Source organism: Melospiza melodia, chromosome 8, assembly GCF_035770615.1.
Source record: "Melospiza melodia melodia isolate bMelMel2 chromosome 8, bMelMel2.pri, whole genome shotgun sequence".
Classification (NCBI taxonomy): Eukaryota; Metazoa; Chordata; class Aves; order Passeriformes; family Passerellidae; genus Melospiza; species Melospiza melodia.
The window spans coordinates 36,637,196-36,659,154 of NC_086201.1; the positions used below are offsets into that span (position 1 = coordinate 36,637,196).

A 21,959-nucleotide genomic window follows, 5' to 3' on the forward strand; every position below is an offset into this window, starting at 1 on the left:
AATGTTGTGTTTTTAAATAGTGTAAAATTCACCCTGAGCCAAAACTGAAACATTTTGTCTCAGATACAATGAAATGTCGTGTTTGATCGGAACATTTCTTTCCCTACTGTTTGCTGGCCTAAGGGGTGAAAGTAAAAGAAGTTTAACTCAAACAATATTGATGCCTTTTTGGATTTTTCTTGGGGAGGGAGTAAGAGATGTGTCAACCACCCAACCCCAAAATAAACGCTTTACAAAGCTTGTGCTGAAGCACCGAAGGAAGCATGGCAGAATTTCGTCTTTGCTCCTCTTGATTCCCTGTTTTACACTGCCAAATTAATCTACTTTTTTCATCCCATACTGCTTCAAAAATCAGAATTTTAGTGCAATAATTCCTTTTTCTGATTGTTTTTTTGTTTGTTTGTTTTCACTCTCTTTTTTTGGGTTTCTGCTTCGGGGCACACATGAGGGTGACCAGTCAGGCTAGCAACAGTAACAGATACTTCCAAATATTTGAAAAAATGTTTGGGGAAATGAACCGTTTCTGGAATTGGGAGGGAAGTAAGTGGGAAAAACACTGATGGTTTATTTCAGACTCAATAGGAGTGGATCCATGTTCTTTCTTAATAGAGAAGTTTGGGTTGAAGTTCTGTGGTGTTCTTCCTAACGATGCTCCACGAGTACGTAAAGCACACAACTGTGACATCACCTCTGCCTCTTAATTTATCTCAGTTCCATGAATTTTCAGAGCTCCAGGAATCATTGTTATCTGCCATCTTCCTCCACCTCATTCCAGCCTCTCCTTAAATGGGAGGTGTAGCGGGACCCTGGTGTTCCAAAGGGACATTTTGGTCCCCACCATCACTGAGTGGTGACACCACCCAGTGACCCCAGCTTCCAAACCAATCCCACTCTTCTCCTCCTCCAGTGTGTCCCAACCATCTCTGGCTCTGCTGCAGTTCTTTGTGCCTTTATCATCATCCAGGACACATCATGGATGGCCCATGGCTTTCCAGGCCATCAGCAGCTTTTGGGAAAACATGATGGGGTGTTCCAGGGAGCTGCGGGAAGGGGCTGAGAGAAGGCCCTAAGGCAGCAAGGAATTGGTTTCATTCTTATAGATAATCTCATCCCAATTTTAATGGTGTTTGGAAGTCCCTGCTGGGCTCAGTCCCACTCTGTGGCAAGCCCTGAGATTTGGCAGGTGCTGGGACAGCAGGAGTTTCAAAATGTTTTGCAATCTGTCTCTGCTCCCGTTGAAATCGCTGCCTTGGAAAAATCCCACTTTTGTTTCAACTGGTTGCCCTAAAAAATGAGCGGAAAGGGCTCATTTTGCCCACAGTGAGCGGCCCTGGCCGATGGGACAATGATGGGGCATTGCTCATCCCCAGCCTCGATTTCCAGCAGCCGGGAATTTGGCTCGGCACCGGAGCCGAATGGAGCCACCGGCCCCGTGCTGGGATGGGGATGGACAGGATCCAAGGGGCTCCGACCTTCCCAGCCCCACAGGCTTCTCCTCTGCTCCAAAGCTCCCCGGGATTGAGCAAAACTCTGGGAAATGCAGAAGAAGCTCATAAACACCTGAAATCCTTTTCAAAGGGCACCGAGAGAAATTTATGGCTCACTGAGAGCTGTAATTTATTCCAAGTGCTCAGTCTGTGATTTGAATATTATTTGACTTTGGAACATCTTTTCCTTTTAAAAAAACCCTAAACGCACACAGTGCATGGATATTTCTTGTCCTCAAAGTGGAGCTGAGCTGCATTCTTGCCATCCCTTTAACTCATCCCTGACACGGTGTATTTACAACAAAAAACACACATCCAGCACGTGTAGCTGCAAAACAGAATTCCCTCTGGGAGAATTTGCCTCTGGACAGATGCGGTTCAGGTCACCTTTCTGTCTGACAGAACAGATGAGCTCCGGCAGCCCAACTTCCATAGGCAAGGAATGATGAGAGGCAGAAACGGGACCTGCGTTATTCAGATTTTCACCCTTTCCCATTTGCTCTAAGAAATGGCCATTTTTAAAAATTTCCATTTTCCCCAGCAAAACTACATTTTCTGTGTAAAAGAGTGTTTGTTTTTGCCCTGCATTTTGCCCTGCATTTTGAATGCAAAATTAGGACTGTAAAATCAGAAAAACACCATTGGTTATAAGCAAAAGTCGACTCAGTTTTTATGAAACATTTTTAGTGTGCCGTAAAATCAACATTTGGCTTCTAAAAACCCAGATATTGTCGAGGAAAACTTTGCATTAATATTGGGATGGGTACATCTAATTTCATTTTTTAAAGTCGGGATTATAAATCTAATTAGACTTTAAAGTGGAATTCTAATTAGGCTTAGAATTCTAATTAGACTTAGAATTATGATTAGACTTGGACTTAGAATTATAATTGTACTTGGACCTAGAATTGGAATTCTAATTAGACTTAAAATTCTGATTAGGCTTGGACATACATTTATACTTGGACTTACAATTCTGATTGGACTTGGACATAGAATCATAATTAGACCTGGATTTAGGATTGTAATTAGATTTAGAATTCTGATTAGACGTGGATGTAAAATTATAATTTGACTTACAATTCTGATTAGATTTGGACTTAGAATTCTAATTTGACCTGGACTTAGAGTTAACATTCTAACCAGCCGCTGGAATAGGAAAGCTGACGGACATTTCCCTTGCAGTTTTTAAGCATTTCTGAAGTTGTAACTTCAGCTCTGACCTAGTGGAGGGAAATGTTTGAGCTTGGCTTTATTTAAGGTCCTGCTTAACCCCTCTCTGGGTGTGGAGGGTGTAAAGATCCCACGAGCTCTGGTTCTGAGGTGGCTGAGACCTCGCTGAGGTTTTTCTCTCTCTGCACCGAGATTCCCTGAGCTCATGGAGCTGCTCGGAGGGAATAGATCCCTGCAGTATCAGATAATTCCTGGGAACTGGGCTCAGTTGCAGCAGTAACGCTTTCCAGGCTCACGTCTCAGCTACCACCTACCCACAGGGCATCTCCTGAACCTGCCTCGACTCCTCTGCATCGCTTCGAAAATGCAGGATTTTGGGAGGAACATTCCCTTCCCGATGTTTTTCTCCTCTCTAAGTGGAAATGTCAGTGCTTATTTGCGAGCGGCCGAAGAATGCCGTGGGGTTTTCTCTTTTCCTTTCTTCCCCTCAGGTGTTTTTTTTGGCACAGCTACGGTGTGATTTAAGATGAATAAATAAATAAATTTAAAAACAGGCTCAGATACTGAAAGCCCCGCCGGTGTGGCTGTCAGAGGGGGCACACCCGCTCCTCTCCGTTACCGTGTCGCTCTCCCATTTCCCTCTGAACTCTGGCACTCCACATCCCAGGAGAATGGCACAAACAGTGCCTCTATTCCCAGGGAAGGCCGCTGGGTCAGGTACCTCACATCCTGGATCAATAAGGATGCAAGGCTGGCTTCCCCTGCCTGGGATGGCTGCGAGCGGGGTCTGCTCTTGGAGGCCCACGGAAGATGCCGAGGGATGCTTTGTGCTGGAGGTAGGGGAGCAGGGAGGGAGCCTTGGGTGTTTGCTGTCTGTGCAGGAGCTGCTCGCATTCCAGCAGGTTTGCAGCCACGTGCCTGCGTTTATCCAGGCTTTCTCCTGCCCATGGGAAACTTTGGGATCGCAGCGAGCCGTGGGTTAAAGCCTCGTGCCTCTATCTCTGCTGATAAGAGCGTTTCCTGTGTTTAGGCACAGTTTAAACTGAGCTTTCCAGGTGGAATGAAGGGTTATTTGGCCCTGTGTGTTACAATAAAGCTAATTTTCAGAATATCCTGTCCCGTGTCCAAGCCGGCAAAAGCCAGTTCCAGATTCGGGCGTTTTCTGGGATCAAAGAGGGCCCAGCTACGGTCATTACAACAATGTGGGGACTGAACATGTGGGAACAGCAATCCCTGTGCCTGAAACCTGGTTTTATACCTAACATATCGTTTGGGGTAAATTGTCAGAGCAGCAGGTGTGTCACTCCAAGCCTATCTTTAATTCGATGCGCAGTGAAACATTTCAGAGTGCTCAGATGTCTTGTAGAGAAAGATGCCGTGAAAGGGCAAAGCGGTTGCATCGGATATGAAATATGAATAAAGGGGGTTTTGTTTTGTCTCTGTCTTCAAGGAAGCAGAGAAAGAAGAGGTCTCCTCCAAGACGAGTATATTTCTATGTTAAAAATAATTTGCCAAGCAGAAGTAAAATGATGCTCCGCAGCAGCGGAACAAAACAAAATTCCTCCATGAGCGTCCCAGTAGAATATATATTTTTTTAATTTAATGGAGTTAATCCTTGTTTGTTTACCTTCTTGATTATATTAACCAGCAAGGTAGTGATTAAAGGCAGGAGTGTAGCTCATGCTAATTATATTTAAAGCCCCTGAACCTGTTTCTTTTTAGTTGGAGATGATTACAATAAACACACCTGCACTATTTTACAAGCAGGCTCGGCCCTGGCTTGGGGTGCCAGGAAAGGCCAGGATTTAACCCTGCTTGGCAGTGTCCTCATACAAAGTGGTGTTTTTTCCAAGGAAAATCTGGGAATTGCGGCGTGGAGGGACTGGAATGAGTCGCTGGGCAGGTCTTGATTGAAAATAAAATGTATTAAACACTGATTAAATTCACTGTATCCTTCAGCAGGTAAGGCAGAGGCTAAATGTGCTCCTGTGTGAACGTTCATGGGTGTGTTGGTCAACATCAAGTGGCTCTGCAGGACCTGTTCTGGTCTTAGCCTAAACCAGTACAAACCATTGCCCCTCCTGGTTTATACAGGAGCTGGCTGCCTTAATCGTGGAGCACAGAAATATTCTCATAAAAAGTAAATTTCCCCTTTAGAGTGCCGGGTTTGGGTAATATGTGGGGGTTTCAAACAAAAATAAGGATCGCAGAAGTTAATTCACCGCGGCAGAGTGGTTTGGGGAGATAACATCTTCTATTCCTGCTGTTTAATTAAACCCAGATTTCTATTTGCTGTACCTTTTAATTAAAGAGGAATAAGATATTTGCCCTCCTAAGGCATCTGGTTGATTTTATGAAATGTGGGGTTTGGGGTTTTTTTGTTGTTTTACTTTCTAGTTTGAGATGGAAATGCACCACTCTGCTCCAGCACATATTTTACTGAAGGGAGGTAAGGCAGCTTTTCCTCAGCTCTGGAGGCTGGGAGACAGCCACAACCATGAAATTCCCCTCCGGATTCGAGCTGATCTGCTCACAAAGCAAGGAGGAATAAAAAAAAAAAATAAGTCCTCCCTGCAGCTGTGAACTTGAGCTAGGAATAAGTAGCAAGGTAACAGATATCCCAAAGCAGAAGAAGTAGAAAAAAAAATCAAGTAAGGCAAAAAACTACCTCTCTTGCTATTTATTCAGGGGCCTAAATTTATTTAAGCAGTGAGAGTATTTTTAAAAAGTACTTATTTTGTGTTCATATGGTAGTGAGGAATTAAAACAAATTCCCTGAATGCTTTTTAAATGTGGTTTTTAAGCTGCTTTTTACTGCTTGGAAAAGATCAGTATTTATATTATTATGAATTTGATCTCACTGTTTGTGCTAAACACCTTTAGAAGAGAGGCTGCTGGGCGCTTCCATGTTTAATTTTATGAAATCTCTCAAAAGTTAAGGGCAGCCTCAAAATAAGATCAGATCTCTTCAGATTTCACTTGAATGTTTCACGTTATGTTTGTAGGGCACGATTCTTCCTCCACATTATTTAAAATACCTTGAAAGCTGATAATTTCTGATTATTATTTTTTAATTTATATCGGCAAAACTTCCAAGGCTTTTTCAGCTTCTTCCGCCAATTTGATTTCACAGTTTTGTGGGACTGCAGAGTTGTTATTGATTTTTAACACCCTGAATTCGCTGGGAAGGTACCAACCACGTATTACTTTCATTTTGCAGAGTGGTTGAGTTCCAGCCCTGGCTCGGAGTCGCATGTTTTCCCGATGTTTTACCCCAAGGAGAACGGTTTGGCTGTGGAAGAGCAGCACCAGGAACGCTTCACAAAGATGTAAGAGCCGGGAGAAAAATATAATGTGGAAAAAGGAAAATTGAGTTATTGAAAGGGCTTTTTTTTTTTTTTTTTCTGGTTTTTGTTTGGCTGGGGGATTTTTCACCCCTGGAAGCAGATCCATCACTCTGCTGGGGCAGTGTAATGTTTCTGAGCCTGAAATTCCTGTCACGATGTGGCAGAAATCCTACCCCGGGGTGTCAGAAGGAGAGTTGGATAGTGTCTGTTGGAAACATACTGATAATATGGAATTACCTTCCTGGAAAAGGTGGATTTAGGAGCGCAGCACGTATTCCTACAGCAGAGAGGAAAACTGATAAGCTGCTCCCTGTAAGGTGTTGATCCATCCCAACACAGGAGTTTATCCTCTGTGCTAATTGCACCCTCATGTCAGCTCTGCCTAATTTAAGTGTAAGCCAGGCTTCTATTTAAACATGTGCTGTGTCACTTCCCTGGCCTGATAAAGTGGGATTAAATGCTGCAAATCTGCCCGTTGGATGTGCAAAAAACAGTGCAATGGCTCCTTCCAGCTGGGAAGTTCTGCCTTGTCTTGCTGCATCACCCAAAATGCTTGGATGGGTTGGTGTGCACCTCCTCAGGAGGGGGGAATTATGGAATGGAGGGAATAAATGCAGTACCAGAAGTGTCTGTGATGTTTCAAACAGCACCAGGAGAGAGGTGCTGGCTGGAGAGCGTCTGCGAGCTGAAAACCTTGGGAGCCACAGGCCAGAATTCCAGGTACCCGAACAACAGCAGGGTTGGATGCTTGTTGGAAAGCAGATCTGGGATTACGTCCCTGCCTGGCCCTGGTGCTGTAACCTCCAGAAGTGGCTGCTCCAGTTCATATAATTTCATTTTCCCCCGGAGAGCCGCGCACCGCGGGCCAGGGATAGCTCTCCGGCGGGGGAGCGGGAACAACGCGCTCCCTTCTCAGCAGCTCGCTTTGCAAAATGCCCTCCCTGGGATTCCCAGCTGGAGCCACGAGCTGGGAATGGGGTTTGGGTAAATCCCTCAGTGGGACTTGTTGCTGGAAGGGCAGAGAGAGGGGAACCTGCCGGGCAGGGCAGCGGAGAGGCTGCAAGGACAGGCCCACCAGGCCAACGTCACCTCATGAGGGATAACAATTCCTGATCTCCGTATGTAAGGCTTTATTATTCCCTCTTTTTCCAGGAGACTGGGACATGAGTGCACCCCAAAGAGCCAAAAGCTGGGGTTGCCCTTCCCATTGCTCCATTTCCAGCAGTGTCTGACGGGAACGGCCCGGGCTAAAATTTTCCATGCTCGGTGTCTGCCTCAGCCTGATTATGTTTGGAAAGGGCTTTTGGAGGAGATGGCTTAGCCATCCCTGGGAGTGGGATCAGAGAAAGAGGCATCTCGCCATTGCGCGAGCACTTCCAAGATGAGTGCAGAGGGAATGCTGTGCTGCTTCCTGAGGGTGTGTGGGACCAGTGGATGCTCTGCCTGCAGGCTTTTTGTGCCAGCTCGTGGCATCTCGGCTCCCTCAGGGAAGTATTTCAGAGCATTCAGGCCCTGCAGAGGAGGGCATTGTAAGGGTAAATTTTTTTTATTGTTATTATTATTTTTTCTATCATTCTCTTTCTCTATGCAAGGTGTATAAACAGGACGCGGATAGATGCGTAAAAACGGCTTCAGAAGGATAAAACACAAGGGTTTGGGGTGAAGAGGCATAAAACATGATCCAAGTGCAGGATGGATAGCTGTGCACAGCCTTTACATGCAGTTTTTGCAGCAGATGTTTCTGTTCACTCCGCTCCCCGAGGTGATGATCTGCTTTCCCGGGGCTGAGCTGGAGCAGGGATGCTGCCAGGAGCCATCCTCTGCCTTTGGAAAGGCGAGATTGTTATCCTGGACCACGAGAGGGCACTGCCTGCAGCTGGATTCCCCTCAGCTCCAACACCGGCTTGGATAGTGGATGCAAAACATTATCTCCTCTTATTCCCGTCCCCCTCTCCTGGCAAGGAATTCTCTTTGAGATTGGAATCGCTTTGGCGCTGGAGTTTCCCTGTTCAGATGCACTCGGGCTCCAGCAAACAGGCTGGGTGGGAGTCATCTAAAATTAGCCATCCTGGTGGAAATTACACTTTGTTCCCACAGAAGGAGCTGATGTGGCTTGGAAGGCTCTTCCCAAGGTTGGGGCCTTCTGGTGGCCCCCACAGCCACATCCCGGGTGCCTACACATGGATTTGTTGCACATGGGTGCAGTTGGGAAAGCAGAGCTGAGTTGTTGCAACGGGACTCCCACAAGGCATTTAGGAGGCTGAACCAGCTCTGAAAAGCCACTCCAGTGCCTGTTTGCCTCTTTTGCCACCTGTGCAAAGGGACTGTCCTGCTCCAGGGAGCAGCTTTGACCTCGGGGATGGCTGGATCCACTCAGGGAACAGGTTCATTGCTTCCCTGCCAGTGTCTGACCCAGGAGCAAACACCTTCATTGAAGGCGAATGAAGGTTGGGATGAAGTCCCTGCCATCCCACCTGAGGGCACACCACGGTGGTAGCACTCTCCAGGTGAGGGATTTTGGGCATGAGAGGTAGAGAGAGACTTCATTCTTCTCTGCAACAGGAAGGAAATGAGGGAAAGAACACCTGGGAGCTCCTTCATTAGCTGCAATTTTCCCAAATATTCCCATTCTAAACCTTCTCTTTGAGGCCCTCAAAGATCCAGGGCTACCCCTGGATCCCTGGAAGTGCCCAAGGCCAGGCTGGACAGGGCTTGGAGCAGCCTGGGATAGTGGAAGATGTCCCTGCCCATGGAAGGAGGTGGAATGGGATGAGCTTCAAGGTCCCTCCCAACCCAAAACCCCTGCCATGGGCAAGGGTTCCCAGGTGGCTCAGAAATGAAAACTTGCTGTTGTGGGTCTGTGGCCAAAAAAAAGAAAAAAAACAAATTAGAAAACCAAATTGTCCTTTCACTCCCAAATTGTCCCTGAAACTACCAACACCTTCTCAAAAGAACAGCTCCCAGTGGGGATGTGATTCCTTTTGTTCCAGGGTTTCCAGGCTGATGGAGAGCCACAGAGTATTGTTCCAGAAAGGGTCAGCAGTTTACTTTTGGAAGAAGGAAGGTGTAACAAATAATTCTCACATTTCTTGGCAAGGAGAGCAGCGGGCTGGAAAGGGGGCTCTGTTTGGAATGAGCAATTCTCCTGCTGCTGCTCTCGGGCCCCTCAGCTGCTCCTCAGAGGCTGGAGACCAGGGTAGAACCCCTCAGCACCTCCTGGCACCCTTCCATGGGAGGTTTGGCTGTGGAATTGCAGAGGAAGCAGGGCTGAGAAAGACCAGCAAGGTGGAGCCTGACCCTCAAACCAGGTTGGTCATTGGTATTCCCTGTTTGGGAATGTGCTGATGGACTGAGGAGCCTTGGATAGGCCTTCATAACGTCATCTTAGAGTCTTGATCTGGGGCTGCTGTACAATCAGGTTGTGTGTGTACACCACAGGATTTGTGTAATTTATTCCTGGAATAAAATGTCAGGGTTCAGGATGTCAGAAGAAGGAACAGAAAAATGAGGGTAACTATCAGAGAATCTCACTGTGCAGGCCTGTTGGCAGGAGAGTTATGACCCAAGGAATGTCACAGACATCTTTTCATGAAAATCCTTTCCTTAGGATTTTTTCCTCCTGAAAAGCTGAGAAGCCTCAGGAACAAAATGTAAATAGTGGTTATCTGCTGCTGTGGAATGGAACAGGTGCATCTGTGATTGGTCTCATGTGGATGTTTGGAATTAATGGCCAATCACAGCCCAGCTGGCTCAGATTCTCTGTCTGAGCCACAAGCCTTTGTTATCATTCTTTGCTATTCTATTCTTAGCTAGCCTTCTGATGAAACATTTTCTTCTATTCTTTTAGTATAGTTTTAATGTAATATATGTCATAAAATAATAAATCAGCCTTCTGAAACATGGAGTCAGATCCTTGTCTCTTCTCTCATCCTAAGACCCCTGTGAACACAGTCACACAAGGAATGAGCCAGAACTGTGAGGGGAGAGGGATGGACATGGAGCATATCCACAAAATCCATACTCAGCGGTTCCCCTGGATTGGCACAGAGTGGAAATGTCCTGCACAGAAATCGTTTCCCCCTCCTCTTTCTGCCTGGTAGTCCACATCCAGGAGCTGAAGTTCAATCAGAAAAGGGCAGGGTTGTTCAAGAACAAATGTGTGTCCAGCCCTGGAGCTATTCAGGAATGGCTTTCCTGGAAAAAATCCCTGAAGATCCAATTTGCTTTTGCTCAGTTTAGCAGGAAGGGAGCCATAGCTCCAGGCAGAGAGAGCTGATGCCCTCTTGATTTGCTTTTATTTACATGAAGTTAATGGGACCATCAGACACTGACCTGATTCTGTGGCACGTTCAGCATTTCAGCAGCCAGTCGCATCCAAATGATTTAACATTGCCCAAAAAGCAACCCTTGCTTTAGCAATTTGGGGTGAGGCACCAGCTGGAAGAGCCTGGCAGACTCCAGGTACCTTGGGGAGGGCAGGCAGAGGTGGTGTCCCCTCAAGGCAGCCCCATTCAGCATAAATCAAATGTGGCTTTGCTGAAGGTGATGGAGTGGAACCAGTGTCAGTCATGGTGTGTGTGAGGAGAAGCATCTTCATCAGTGGCAATAAATGTATCGACCCCTACTCACTGATTCAAGAGCCCAAGGTTAGGGTTTCAGCTCTGAAAGGAACATTATATTTCTGATTTTTACTCCAACCCAAGCCCCAATCCTTCCATAACCTGCTGCAGGGTTTTTTGGCTGCTGTTTTTCCAAGCTTGGAGCCATCGTGGAATTCCAACAGCTTTGTTCCTCAGAGCCCTGCTTTGTGTGATCACCACATTTGTGTGATGATTCCTTGACAGCAGCAGGGATAGGTGGGAGTGACCCCATAACAGGCATACCCTGCCAGCCTGCAGACCCCAGCCCAGCCGGCAAATCCTGTGGGAATTCCAAGGTGGTGCTGGTGGGACTGGGCTGTGGGAAGCTCAGCAGATATTTCTGTCCATCCTTGCATTGTTATTTGAGAGTGGAGCACCAGTGATGGGTGTTTGCACCTCAGGAGGACTTCAGCTTTATCTTCCCTCGTCAGCTGGAGGCACCACATGGAGGAAAAGCTCTGAAACAGGATAATTCTTCCTGCTCTGTCAATATGATGCTTTTGGTACCAAGGTTTGCTGTCCATCCAAACAAGCAGTTTCCCCCAAAGATCCCCCAAAACCACCTTTCTGTGGATGTGCTTTCCTGCTGCTACTGCACACATCCACTTGCTTCCAAAGCCATTATCCCGGATTTCTAGGCTGGAGCAAAAGGCAAAGAAAGAGATTTCTGCTTGTAAGCAGGTGCCTGCAGCAAACATTTGTTTCAGGACGTGGCATTATCGTCCCTGTGCCCAGCACAAAGCTCTGCTGCAAGGTAGAGAAAAGCAGGGCAGAGATTCACATCTTTGAAATGAGGCATTATCTGGAGACAGGGATTCTGGATGCCCAAAATTAGCTTGGGGTAAAGGACTTTTTAGTCCTGATGGGAGATGAGTCCCCCCATGAGCCATGACAGCCCTGGAGAGGCATTTTTGTACACTGATGATTGTGCAGTGTGACCTGAGGGCTCTGGCTGAAGGCAGCTTGGAGGGAGGAATCCCAGCTGCCCTCAGAGGGACCCTGGAGAAATAAAGATCCTGATGAAAATCCATGGAAAGCCCTACTGGGATTATTTGGGCACTATTTGGGCCACTGAGATGGGCATGGAGCTCTCAGCCCTGGCTCTGGTCCCAGTGAGCCCTCACCTCACCAGGAAGGTGACTGTGCCACAGCTGTTCCCGTGACACTTTGATGACATGGAGGATCAGCATTTCTAGAGTAGAGAACTAGGTAAGAGCAGAAAAAAAATACATTTTCGGGTTTGTTTGTTTGTTTGTTTGTTTGTTTTTTAAGATTTTAAACTTTTCAGGTGCTGTTTCCTGTAAGAATTCACCCAATTGTCTGAAGCGGGTGAGAAAGCAGAGTCAAAATTTGATATTGAATATTTTATTCTAAATGGACTGAAATACATTGTTGCACCCAAGCTGAAATTCCCCTTTTCATTTTGACAGAGAAATTGAAAAGCTAAAAAGGTTCTTCAGAGTTTCCTCCTCTAAGGGCCCTCTTCACTTTCCCCAAAGCCAGAACCAGAGCAGAAGCTCAGCTCCTGACATGCTTTTGCTTCGTAGAGATGTGAGATGAACTAATGAGAATGATAAACAGCAAATACATTTTATTTTCTTTCCTGCTACAAAATACCACAATAAAGAACATTAAGGTGGAATGGTTTCAGTGGTGGGGCCCTGGCACAGGGTGTCCAGGGAAGCTGTGGCTGTCCCTGGATCCCTGGAAATGTCCCAGGACAGACTGTATGGGGCTTGGAGCATCCTGGGATAGTGGAAGGTGTCCCTGCCCATGGCAGGGGGTGGGAATGAATGAGCTTTAAGGTGCCTTCCACCCAAACCTTTCTGGGATTCTGTGCGGGCATGAAAAATTTTGGATATCTACAGAGCCATGTCTCACCTCCTGGACTTTCATGGTCTCTGAATCCCTGGTGACTCTCACAACCATCACCCTGGATATCTTAAGCCAAGATTTTCACAGGTGTTGCTTAGCTTTTTTCTTATAATTTTGTTTCTCACATGCTGGAAATGGGATTTAGACATAATCCACATCCAGTGGAAGGGAAAATGTTGGGGCTGTGGTTGTGCTGGCACTGGTTTTCAATGTTTTGCTGTTCTTAAGCGAGTGCAGGTCTATCAGAGTGAGAAAGAGAAGCAGGAGGCCCCAAGGATCGATGAATCAGCAGAGAGAGAGGCTGGGTGCTGGAAATGAGGTGGGGAAATGCTCTGGGAATTGAGCAGCTGGAACCCAGCACTCCAGGTTTTCCTGCCTTTAAAGGCCTCTCCTTAATCCCACTTTACCCAGGACAGGCGGGCTGTCAGATCTGCACAAGGGAGAGAGGAAAACACAGTCATTTCAACATCTAAATTAACCATTAATGAGTCAACTATCCAGCCTCTCCAGAAGAGGAGCCTCATTCAATTGGATCTTTCCAAGTGGAACTCTTCAGGACAGGAAGAGTGGCAAAAAGGGGACCCCAATGAGAAATATTTGTGCTCTTTAAAATCTGTTAAAAGGAGGGGAAGCTAGCCACTAAAACACAATTTTTTTTTGTAGTCAAGAGATATAATCAGTGGTGTATTAGGAGTCATTTTCCCAGATAATGAAAATTAATGAGAAAGGAGAAAAAACTCAATTAACTTTTCCTTTCAACTAAACTGATTGCTTTTCCTCTGCTGTCTCTGTCCCTTTAGCACTTCCCTGTAATATGAAAGAGGAGTATTCCCATTTACTGACTTTTCTCCTTCCTTTCTTGTGCTGTAGTTTTGAGGGCTCATTTTGAAGGCCCCTTTCCAAGATCCAAAGGAACATATACAGCAAAGGAGCAGAGTTGGAAAGGGGATTAATTAACTTAAAATGCAAAGTACCAAGAACTACTGAAACCTCCCCCTCTGCTCCTCCCTGCTCTAAGCAGCACAAAACCTGTTGCCTTCTGAGATTGAGGCCCTGTGTTGTGCAGTTTGGGCAATTTCCCATCTTCACCACACAGTGGCCCGATGAAAAATATATTCTGGAGGAAGAAAGGCCCAAATTCATTCCAGCTAAATCAGGGATTAAGTACAAACCGAACAGAATACTGAATAACAGCCCTCCACTTTAAAATAGAAATAATTATATAAGATTATAAATTGCAAATAGACATACACTTCCCCATATTTTGAAAATAGCTTGAAATTTGAACACTCTGACTTGTGTATCCCGGTTCATGTGTTGAACTGTAACCTCTGAGAAACTCTGGGTTGCTGGGACATCTGTATTTTAAGAAATGAAATGTTGTTTGTGTCCAAACCAAGGTGTTTTCCTCTGCCAAGTACAAGCTAAAGAAAACTTCTAAAGAAAATGTAGAAAAATCTCTAAGGGCTCCATCAGAAAAGAACAATTTCTCACAGACTTTTTTTTTAAGTCCAAAAATATATTCTGAAACTAAAAATTCTTCCTCTTTGTAAAAAGAACCTTAGCAAGTTGCTTTTGGGTGGGGAGTGGGGAGAGTGTTTATTCAGTTTTTTAAAGAAAAAAAGCAAGTTAGAGAAGAAGGATAAGTATGATTTTCTGCTGTGACCCGATTGAGATTTCCTCTCTTTGAAGGAAAGAGAGGAAATCCCAATCGTTTCAGAGCTATTTGGGTGTGACGAGCAAAAAATCAAAACTCAACAAAATCAACTGTGCCCAAAAACCAACAAAACCAACAACTGCCCAAAATCGACTCCCGAGTGTGGCCCTGCTCCCTCAAGCGCCGCCCACCCTCGCTCACCGCTGGTGTTCCAGGCCGCCCGCTGCAGGCCCGGGGCGCCGCTCCTCAGGCACTTCTCCACGTAGGCGCGGGGGTGGCAGCCGGACAGGAGGATGTCCCCGAGCAGGGCGATGTAGGCGGTGGCCAGGCGCAGCGTGTCGATCTTGGACAGGCGCCTCTCGTAGGGGAAGGTGGGCACGCGGCCGCGCAGGGCCTCGAAGGCCGCGTTGAGGCCCAGCATGCGCCGGCGCTCCCGCAGGTTGGCGGCGCGGCGCTGCCGGGGCTGCTCTGGCGGGGCTGGGAGCTTGTCCAGCTCAGCACCACCCGGCCCTGGCCATGAGGGCTCCGCCAGGCACTCCAGGAGAAAGTTCTCCAGTGGTGCATCGGGATCTGCCGGCTCCCAGAGGAGAGATTCCGCACTGGGGCCTCCATCCTCGAAGCTGTAGCAAAGCTCCTCCATGCCCTGGCCCGCCAGGCTCACAGCTTCAGGTTAAACTGGTTTAATGGGGTTTTAATTTCGACAAATGTGGGCAGGGAGTTCTGGTTGTGTCCTCGTGGAAGCTAATGGAAAATTTTTCCACGGTTGCAAATCCGAGTGGGAGTCGGGATTTAAATACTTCGTGTCTTCTCAGCAGGAAATACTTCATGGCTCCTATTCGCCTCTCAGAACTAATTAGTGCACGTGCTTCCCTTTTTATTAGCTGTCCACTACAAAACAATATGAATGAATTGAAGATAGAATGAGGTTTCTATTGACTTTCTCCTGAAAAATTCATTGAAGCAGTTATTGAGCTCTTCCACAGGTCCAGTCTCTCCACCTCCTGTTTAGAGGAGGTTCACAGAGGGATTTTGTTTGGTGAGGAGTGCTTGGAGGAAGGAACAAAATAGTCCTTTGTCTTTTTGGTGAAGCCCACAAAATGGGGACAAACAAAATGCTATTGTATTGCTGTCACAAACACACGCTCCTGTGTTTGACAGCACAAGACAGTGGCATCTTCTGCTCCTCTGGAGAGGGAAGGTGTGGGATGAACTGCTGTGCAAAACTGTGGTACCTCATTAAGTGAGCCAACACCACCTCCTTTGGCTGCTGCATTTCCCATTTGAACCACACATTTGCTCTGTGGACATTCGATGCTCTGTCTCACACCAGGGCTGTCAAACCACACAGGGTGAAGTCCTGGAGTGGTGGAGCAGGTGGGCCCCACCTCTGGAAGAGCTGGAAACTGGGAGAGCAGCAGGTATCCAGCATGGCAGGGATGATGGGGTGGAAGGTGTTAAGCACCACCAGAGCTTTAGGGCAGGTACATAATGTGTGTGCTTCGTTCTCTTTTATTTCCATAATGCTTACTGCCAATGTCTAAATTAATTCAGAAATAGTTCAAGTCGTATTTTTAAGGACTTGAGTGAATGGAAAGGAATCGTGTTTAAAGTTAGAGCAAGCCTAAATGCTTTTCCTGAAACAGGTCATAAAGAACTTTTATAAAGGTACTTCATCACGTGCTTGACTTTGTGCACAGGCTCCCATCCTGCTGCTGTGTGGTGAGGTTTCAAGAGACACCTGTGAAGCTGGTGAGCCACAGGCAGATTCCTGACGGGACAGAGCTCAGCAGCTTCAGGTAAAGAGCCAGAGAGCAGAAAACGACCTGCATTTATCATGGATCCCGGAGAGGATTCTCGGGTTCTCCATCTAACAGTGTCTTAGGGTGCAGTCCGGGCAGCTTTGCCTTGGGAAAAGAGGGATTGACTTTAGGATAAGGCACAGGCTGTTAAGGTCCCTTCTTAGCAGCCTGGCATTTTCCCTTGTGGCAGGAAGCTTAAGGCAGCCGAAAACAGGCTGCCAGAAAGGTTCTTGCAGAGAAGTTGTGAGAAGGTGACACTTAAGGAAACATTAGGGCTGCCTGTGTTCCCCTTGTTGCGCAAATTAAACAGGAAATCCATTACCTGTAAATCTGCATAAGAAATAAAGATGCCAAGTGTGACAATTCGAGAATCGTTAAGGCTGGACAATAGAGGACAAATGGCTGTTAAATAATTCGAGTTTGTCTTGCTTCCTCTGGTCGGCTCAGGGCGGGAATTTTGTGCTGGTTTTGTACAAAGCACATGATTTGTTCTGACAAGAACATAATTTGTTCTGAACATGATTTGTTGTGTGCCAAGGAACACAAAGTTTTGGTGTAGTGAACGTTCACCGTGGCAGACACTGAACCCCAACAAGGAGCAGGGAAGGAGGGGATGGATGCAGGAATGGCCACAATCAGAGGTGGCACAGCTGAGCCTTGAACTCGGAGTGATCAATGTGGAGTTCACTCTGCACTGGTTTATTTGAAGTCACAGAATCATTGAGGCTGGAAAAGGCCTTTAAGTTCAAGTCCAGCTGTATTTCCCAGTGTCCTCTCCAAGCAAGGCTCCCAAAAGAAGCCACTCACTCCAGGTTCTCCTCCAGCTCCCCAGCCAAGCATTGGTGGTGCTCACATGGCACAAGCAGGAGACATTTGGAAATAACAAACTGGGGAGAGAACATGCTCTGGAGGAGGCACTTGTCCACTGGGAGCGAGGGGCAGAGAGCAGGGGCTCAGCAGGTAACTGGGTGAGTTTTGTGTGCCAGGTTCCCCTCTCTGAGCAGATGCTTCTCCAGGGCTCCACGTTCCCTCCCAGATCCATCACTGCTAGCAGGGCTGCCTGGGGATGCGTCTGGCTCCACACATGCAGAGCAGATGTTCCAGCCAGCCTCCTTTTAGCATGTTCAAGGGGAATTTGGCTCTCTTGGAGAGACTCTGGACAAAGCAGGAGGGGGAAGGGGAAGGGAAGAAAGAGAAAATAAGCAAAGGTTTGCCCTTGGAAAGCCAGCTCCTTGGGTCTCGGGAGAGAGGACGAGATTCCCATCCCTCACATGAGCAGCCCTCACCACAACACCAGACCTGCTGCACTCCCAGGGTTTCTGCAGCACTGCTCATCAGAGAGGGAGGGAATGTGCAGATAATTGAGCTAATTTGTCACCTGTCTGGAAGTTGTTGGTTAAGGAATGTCCCAAAGGGATCGAGGGAGTGGGGTACCACCCTGAGCAGGGGTGCTGTTGCTTGTGATGTGTTGTTATAATTTCAAGAGCTGCTCAACTGCTGTTTTGTTCCAAAGCCTTTCAGCTCCAGTGGGATCCAGAAATAACATTTGACTGCTGGTCATTTTTAATCAATAGGGCCTGATGAAAGCAAATTCTTGAGTCAGGAACTCTTGCACTGGATTTATGTCTGTGATAGGCAATGGAGCCATCATTGTTTGGGTTTGGATTTTCCAAGTCTGGATATCCACATCTGCCTTTAAAAACTTCCCTATCGTGCTGGGAATGCCTTTTTTAGTCTTGTCCCCCTTCCTCTGCCATCTACACAAATCCACTCACAACCAACTCAGTGATTTCATGGATTTTTGGGTACACACCTGCTTTCAGGAAATATTTCGACTGCAGTTTTTTTCCCCTTTCCAGTACCTTAGGAGCTGGAAGCTGTTACCCTCTACCTGGATCTCAGAGATAAATGGGTCACCTGAGGTTATTCTGGAAGTAGATTTTTCTCTCCCCTTCTTGTCCCATTTGCCTTATTTCAGACTCAGCTTGGGGAACCTTCCCACTGATAAAACTGATAATTATTATTAATAATTTCTGCTCTTTTTTTTTTTTTTCCCTGGGAATTCAACTTGAATTCATCTTTAATTGCTTAATAAAGGGAGTCAGCCCTTGGCCTGGATAAAGAACAGATGGAGAAAGGACCAGATGCTTCACTTTCAAGTGAGATGACTCCAAAGCACAAGTCCATCATGTCATAGCTGCTGATCCAATGTTACACTGTGCAGCTCATCCTCAGAGCTGGGAATTGGGGCCCAGATGAGCAGGGAAGAGCAGATGGAAGATGCAAAAAGAATCCTGGGGAAGGCTTTATGCAGGTGAGGCCGTGCAGCTCATGGTGGTGTGGCTCCCTGCACATGTGTGGGTGAAGGCACTGCCAAAATGCAGCTACAGAGGGATCTCCAGGGACTGGCTGGTGGAGCTGCCTGGAGTCCCAGCCAGAGTGGACACCAAGGTCCTGGAGCTCCTCTGGAGCCACCAGCCAGGCCTGGGACACCTGAATTGCTGGGCACATGGATTGAGAACAGCTGGAGGGGGCAGGAAAAGTGCAAGTATTGTAATGCAGCCACGGAATGTGCTGCTTTTTAACCTGAAAGGATTGTGGATGTGAGGACATAATGAGAAGCAGAGCAAGGATTTCCAGGGCAAGAGCATTTCAAAGGGCTAATGGCTGTTCCTGGGATGCTCCAGTAATTGTGAAGTGAAGCTTTGCAGGATGTTGATTTAAGTGAAAAGGTAACAGGACCTTTATTATTTGCTGGGTAGAAACCTCAGATGTCAGAGATTGTGGAGGAAGACACTGGTGAGTGGTTGTTAATAGAACTTTGATTTATTTCAAATGTAGAACAAACGAGTCAAGGTAGTCTCTGCTTTAAATGCCTTTGGTGTTTAAAAGTGAACACGGTCCCTTTAACCTTTTGAAGAGTTACAGAAAGTTAATCCCAGTCTCCAGGAGAAGGAAGGTATTTTCTCTCATAAAAACACTCACTGGAGGTTTTCCCTTTCTACCAGAGCCTTTTATGTGTCGGGGGTTCACCTGTGGGGGTTCACCTGTGGGCTCCTGCTGCCAAAGGATTCCTTATGCAAGGAATCACTGCTCTGGGAGGGAATGGTCATTTTAGGGAGATGCCAGCCTGTGCTTTGATCTCAAGGGTGGTGGAAGTGCTCATGGAGCTCTTGAATGACAGTGGTGTTCCTTGTGGAATGGCCTTGGGAAAGCTGCCTGCCCAGAGAAGCTGTGGCTGCTTCATCCCTGGAAATGTCCAAGGCCAGGCTGGACACTGGGGCTTGGAGCAACCTGGAATAGTGGAAGCTGTCCCTGCCCATGGCAGGGGAGTGGAAGGAGATGAGCTTTCAGATCCCCTCCAACCCAAACCATTCCATGACTCTATAATGCTTGAACCATCTGAAACGTCCCCCCAGCAAGTTAAAATAATGCTGGAATTGCAAGATAATTCCCATGAATAACCCTGTGTCCAGATTCAATGAGAAATTTTTCTAGGGAGAAGAAAGTTTCATGTCATTCATGTGACATCCAATACTTAGTGGTTTTATTTGGATATCTCCGAGTGGTGACTTTAGGTACCTCTCTCCCAGAAGGCTTGGGTTGCCTCTGTAGAAAACATGTTTTCTGCAAGATACTTGTACAGTTTTTATTGAGGTTGGTTACCCATCCTCAGAGCCCTTTCTTTAGGTACAAGAAATCCTGAATATCTGTTGGTTTTGTCATCATTACTTAATGAAAAAAAAAAACCCAAAACCCTGAGAAAAAAAACCTAACCCACAGTCTCCCATACCTGTTCCAGGGCTTTTTTTCCTTAGTCTGAGAAGGGAGACACAGCTGGGAACAGCCAAAAAGGTGAGACAGAGAAGAGATCTTCCTCAGCTTGCAGCTCTGCCAGAAATCTTGTGATTTTTCCCATTAATGGGCCACTTTTGTGGGATTTTGGAGCCTGATTCTCCCCTGGAGAGCCGAGCCAGCATCCCAGGCTGGGGCTGGGCTGGGAGCCTTTCCCCATGTCCCCCCATCCCTGCTGGCTGCACCTGCACGGCCTCCCTGGGAATTGTAAATCCCGCAGGTGGCACCTCGTAAACCTGCCTGGAGAGCCTGGCCCTGCACACAGAGTCCCCTGGGCAGCTTTACAGAGTGATGCCTTCTTGACTGGCAGCTGCTGCTGCTGCTGCTTTATGGGAAACCAGCTCATGTTCCCACTAAAAACCGGGAACGGCGGCTTGGGAAAAGCTCCCCGGCTGCGTGAGAGGCCTCGGCCTCACTCTCCATCTGGAAGGTGGCTCTTCCTGGCTTTTCCTCTCCATCTGGAAGGTGGCTCTTCCTGCCTTTTCCTCTCCATCTGGAAGGTGGCTCTTCCTGCCTTTTCCCAGCCACCTTGGACGTGCCTTGGACGCGGTTCAGTGCCTTGGTTGGCTCTGTGGACGCGGTGGCAGGACGGAGCGCAGCCCAAAGCTGTTTCTCATGGAGAGCTGTCACGCCAGGTTATGCTGATGCTGAGCTGGGCACAGAGGGGAGGGTTGGGTTGCTTTGGGTTGACTTTTTTTTTTTTTTTTTTTTTTTTTTTTTTTTTTTTTTTTGTGTTGCAGAAAAGTCTTTTCAAAATTAAGAGGCAGAAAAATTCAGAAATCTGGGAATGAGGTTTGGGTGCCAGCTGTGATGAGAAAATAGTCTGGAAGAGAAAAATCTCATCCCAAATCTGGGCAAAGAAAGGAGAAGATGGGGGCAACTGGAGGGTCCTGCTGTAACCTACAGAAAATGCAAAGATTAAGTCTTAAAATAATTTTGGAAGCACTTGGATGGGCTATTTATTGAGTACAGCTGGTGAGGACACCACTCTGGAGTTGAATCCCACGCTAGCCGTACCCTGCCTGGGAAGTTTAGAATGACCCACATCATGGGGTGCTCAGGGTTGATGATCCCATTCTATTTTTCAGTGTTTCCTCCTTTTTTCAGCTGGCAGGCCATGCTGGATCAAAGAGGATCCAATGCTCTCTGACAGACAAGCGTCACAGCCATGAGGGGGGAGCCAGAGTCTTGGGCAAAACCACCAAAGGATCTGGAGATGTGGGCAGGCACTTTTTCCCTGTCTTTAATCAACAAGACCCCACATAAATTTATTTACTCAGGTTTTGGCCGTGGGAGTGCCTGCAAATGCCCAAGTCTTTCTCCACCCCCGTGCATGTCTCCTTTGCTGCCTGATGTTATTCAGGCTGCACCCTCAACCCATGTGGGAAAAAAACGATGACATTTCAAAGAGGGCCAGGGAATCCTGAAGGTTGGGAAAGCCCTCCAAGATAATCAAGTCCAACCTTTGACTGAACACCCCATGTCCACTGGACCATATCACAAAGTGCCACATTTCTGTGTTGTTTTCTGGATGCTTCCATGAATGGTGACTCCCACCACTTTCCTGGGCAGCCTGTTCCAAGGCTTGGCAACTCTTTCAGTGAAGAATTTTTTCCTCCTATTCAACCTGAACCTCTCCTGCCATAACTTAGGGCGTTTTCCCTTGTCTTGTTGATATTTCCCTGGGAAAGGAGGCCAGCCTCACCTCTCCGTTGTCAGTAGTTGCAACCACAGCACAGAGCAGCCACAGCTCCAGAAATCCCTAAATTGTTTGGTGGCGACTGAAGGAGCACGCCAGGGAAATTATCAGCAAATTCCTGTGCTCTTTCCATGAGCATCCAGTGCTGGCAGAGTGTGGAATTCCTGGACAGGCACAGTGTGGCTGCTCCTGTGAAATTCAGGGACAAGAATCTTTTAATGCCATGCAGAATTAGGTGATGATGTTGCTTTGAATAAACTTCCTCTCTTTTCCATCTGAGTGCATTTGGGGAAGGCTGCTTGTCTTTAGGGTTATGTATTCTGATTTTCCCACCAAAAAAAAAAAAAGATAAAAACAGCAACAAAAGAAAGAGAAACCTGAGCTTTTTATGCAACCTTCTGCTTCAAAACTTGGCACTCAGAGAGAA

The 21,959-nt window shown here is 47.0% G+C and overlaps 1 protein-coding gene across 1 annotated transcript; it reads right to left on the reverse strand.

Annotated features, from left to right (window-relative positions):
• Positions 1–12,914: 12,914 nt before the first annotated feature.
• On the reverse strand, positions 12,915–14,819 carry LOC134421031 (helix-loop-helix protein 13-like). Its single transcript, XM_063161406.1, has 2 exons — positions 14,381–14,819; positions 12,915–12,952 (listed from the first exon to the last, which is right to left on the reverse strand). The coding sequence occupies exons 1-2, from the start codon at positions 14,817–14,819 to the stop codon at positions 12,915–12,917; spliced, it is 477 nt and encodes a 158-aa protein (XP_063017476.1).
• Between the last annotated feature and the right edge of the window lie 7,140 nt (positions 14,820–21,959).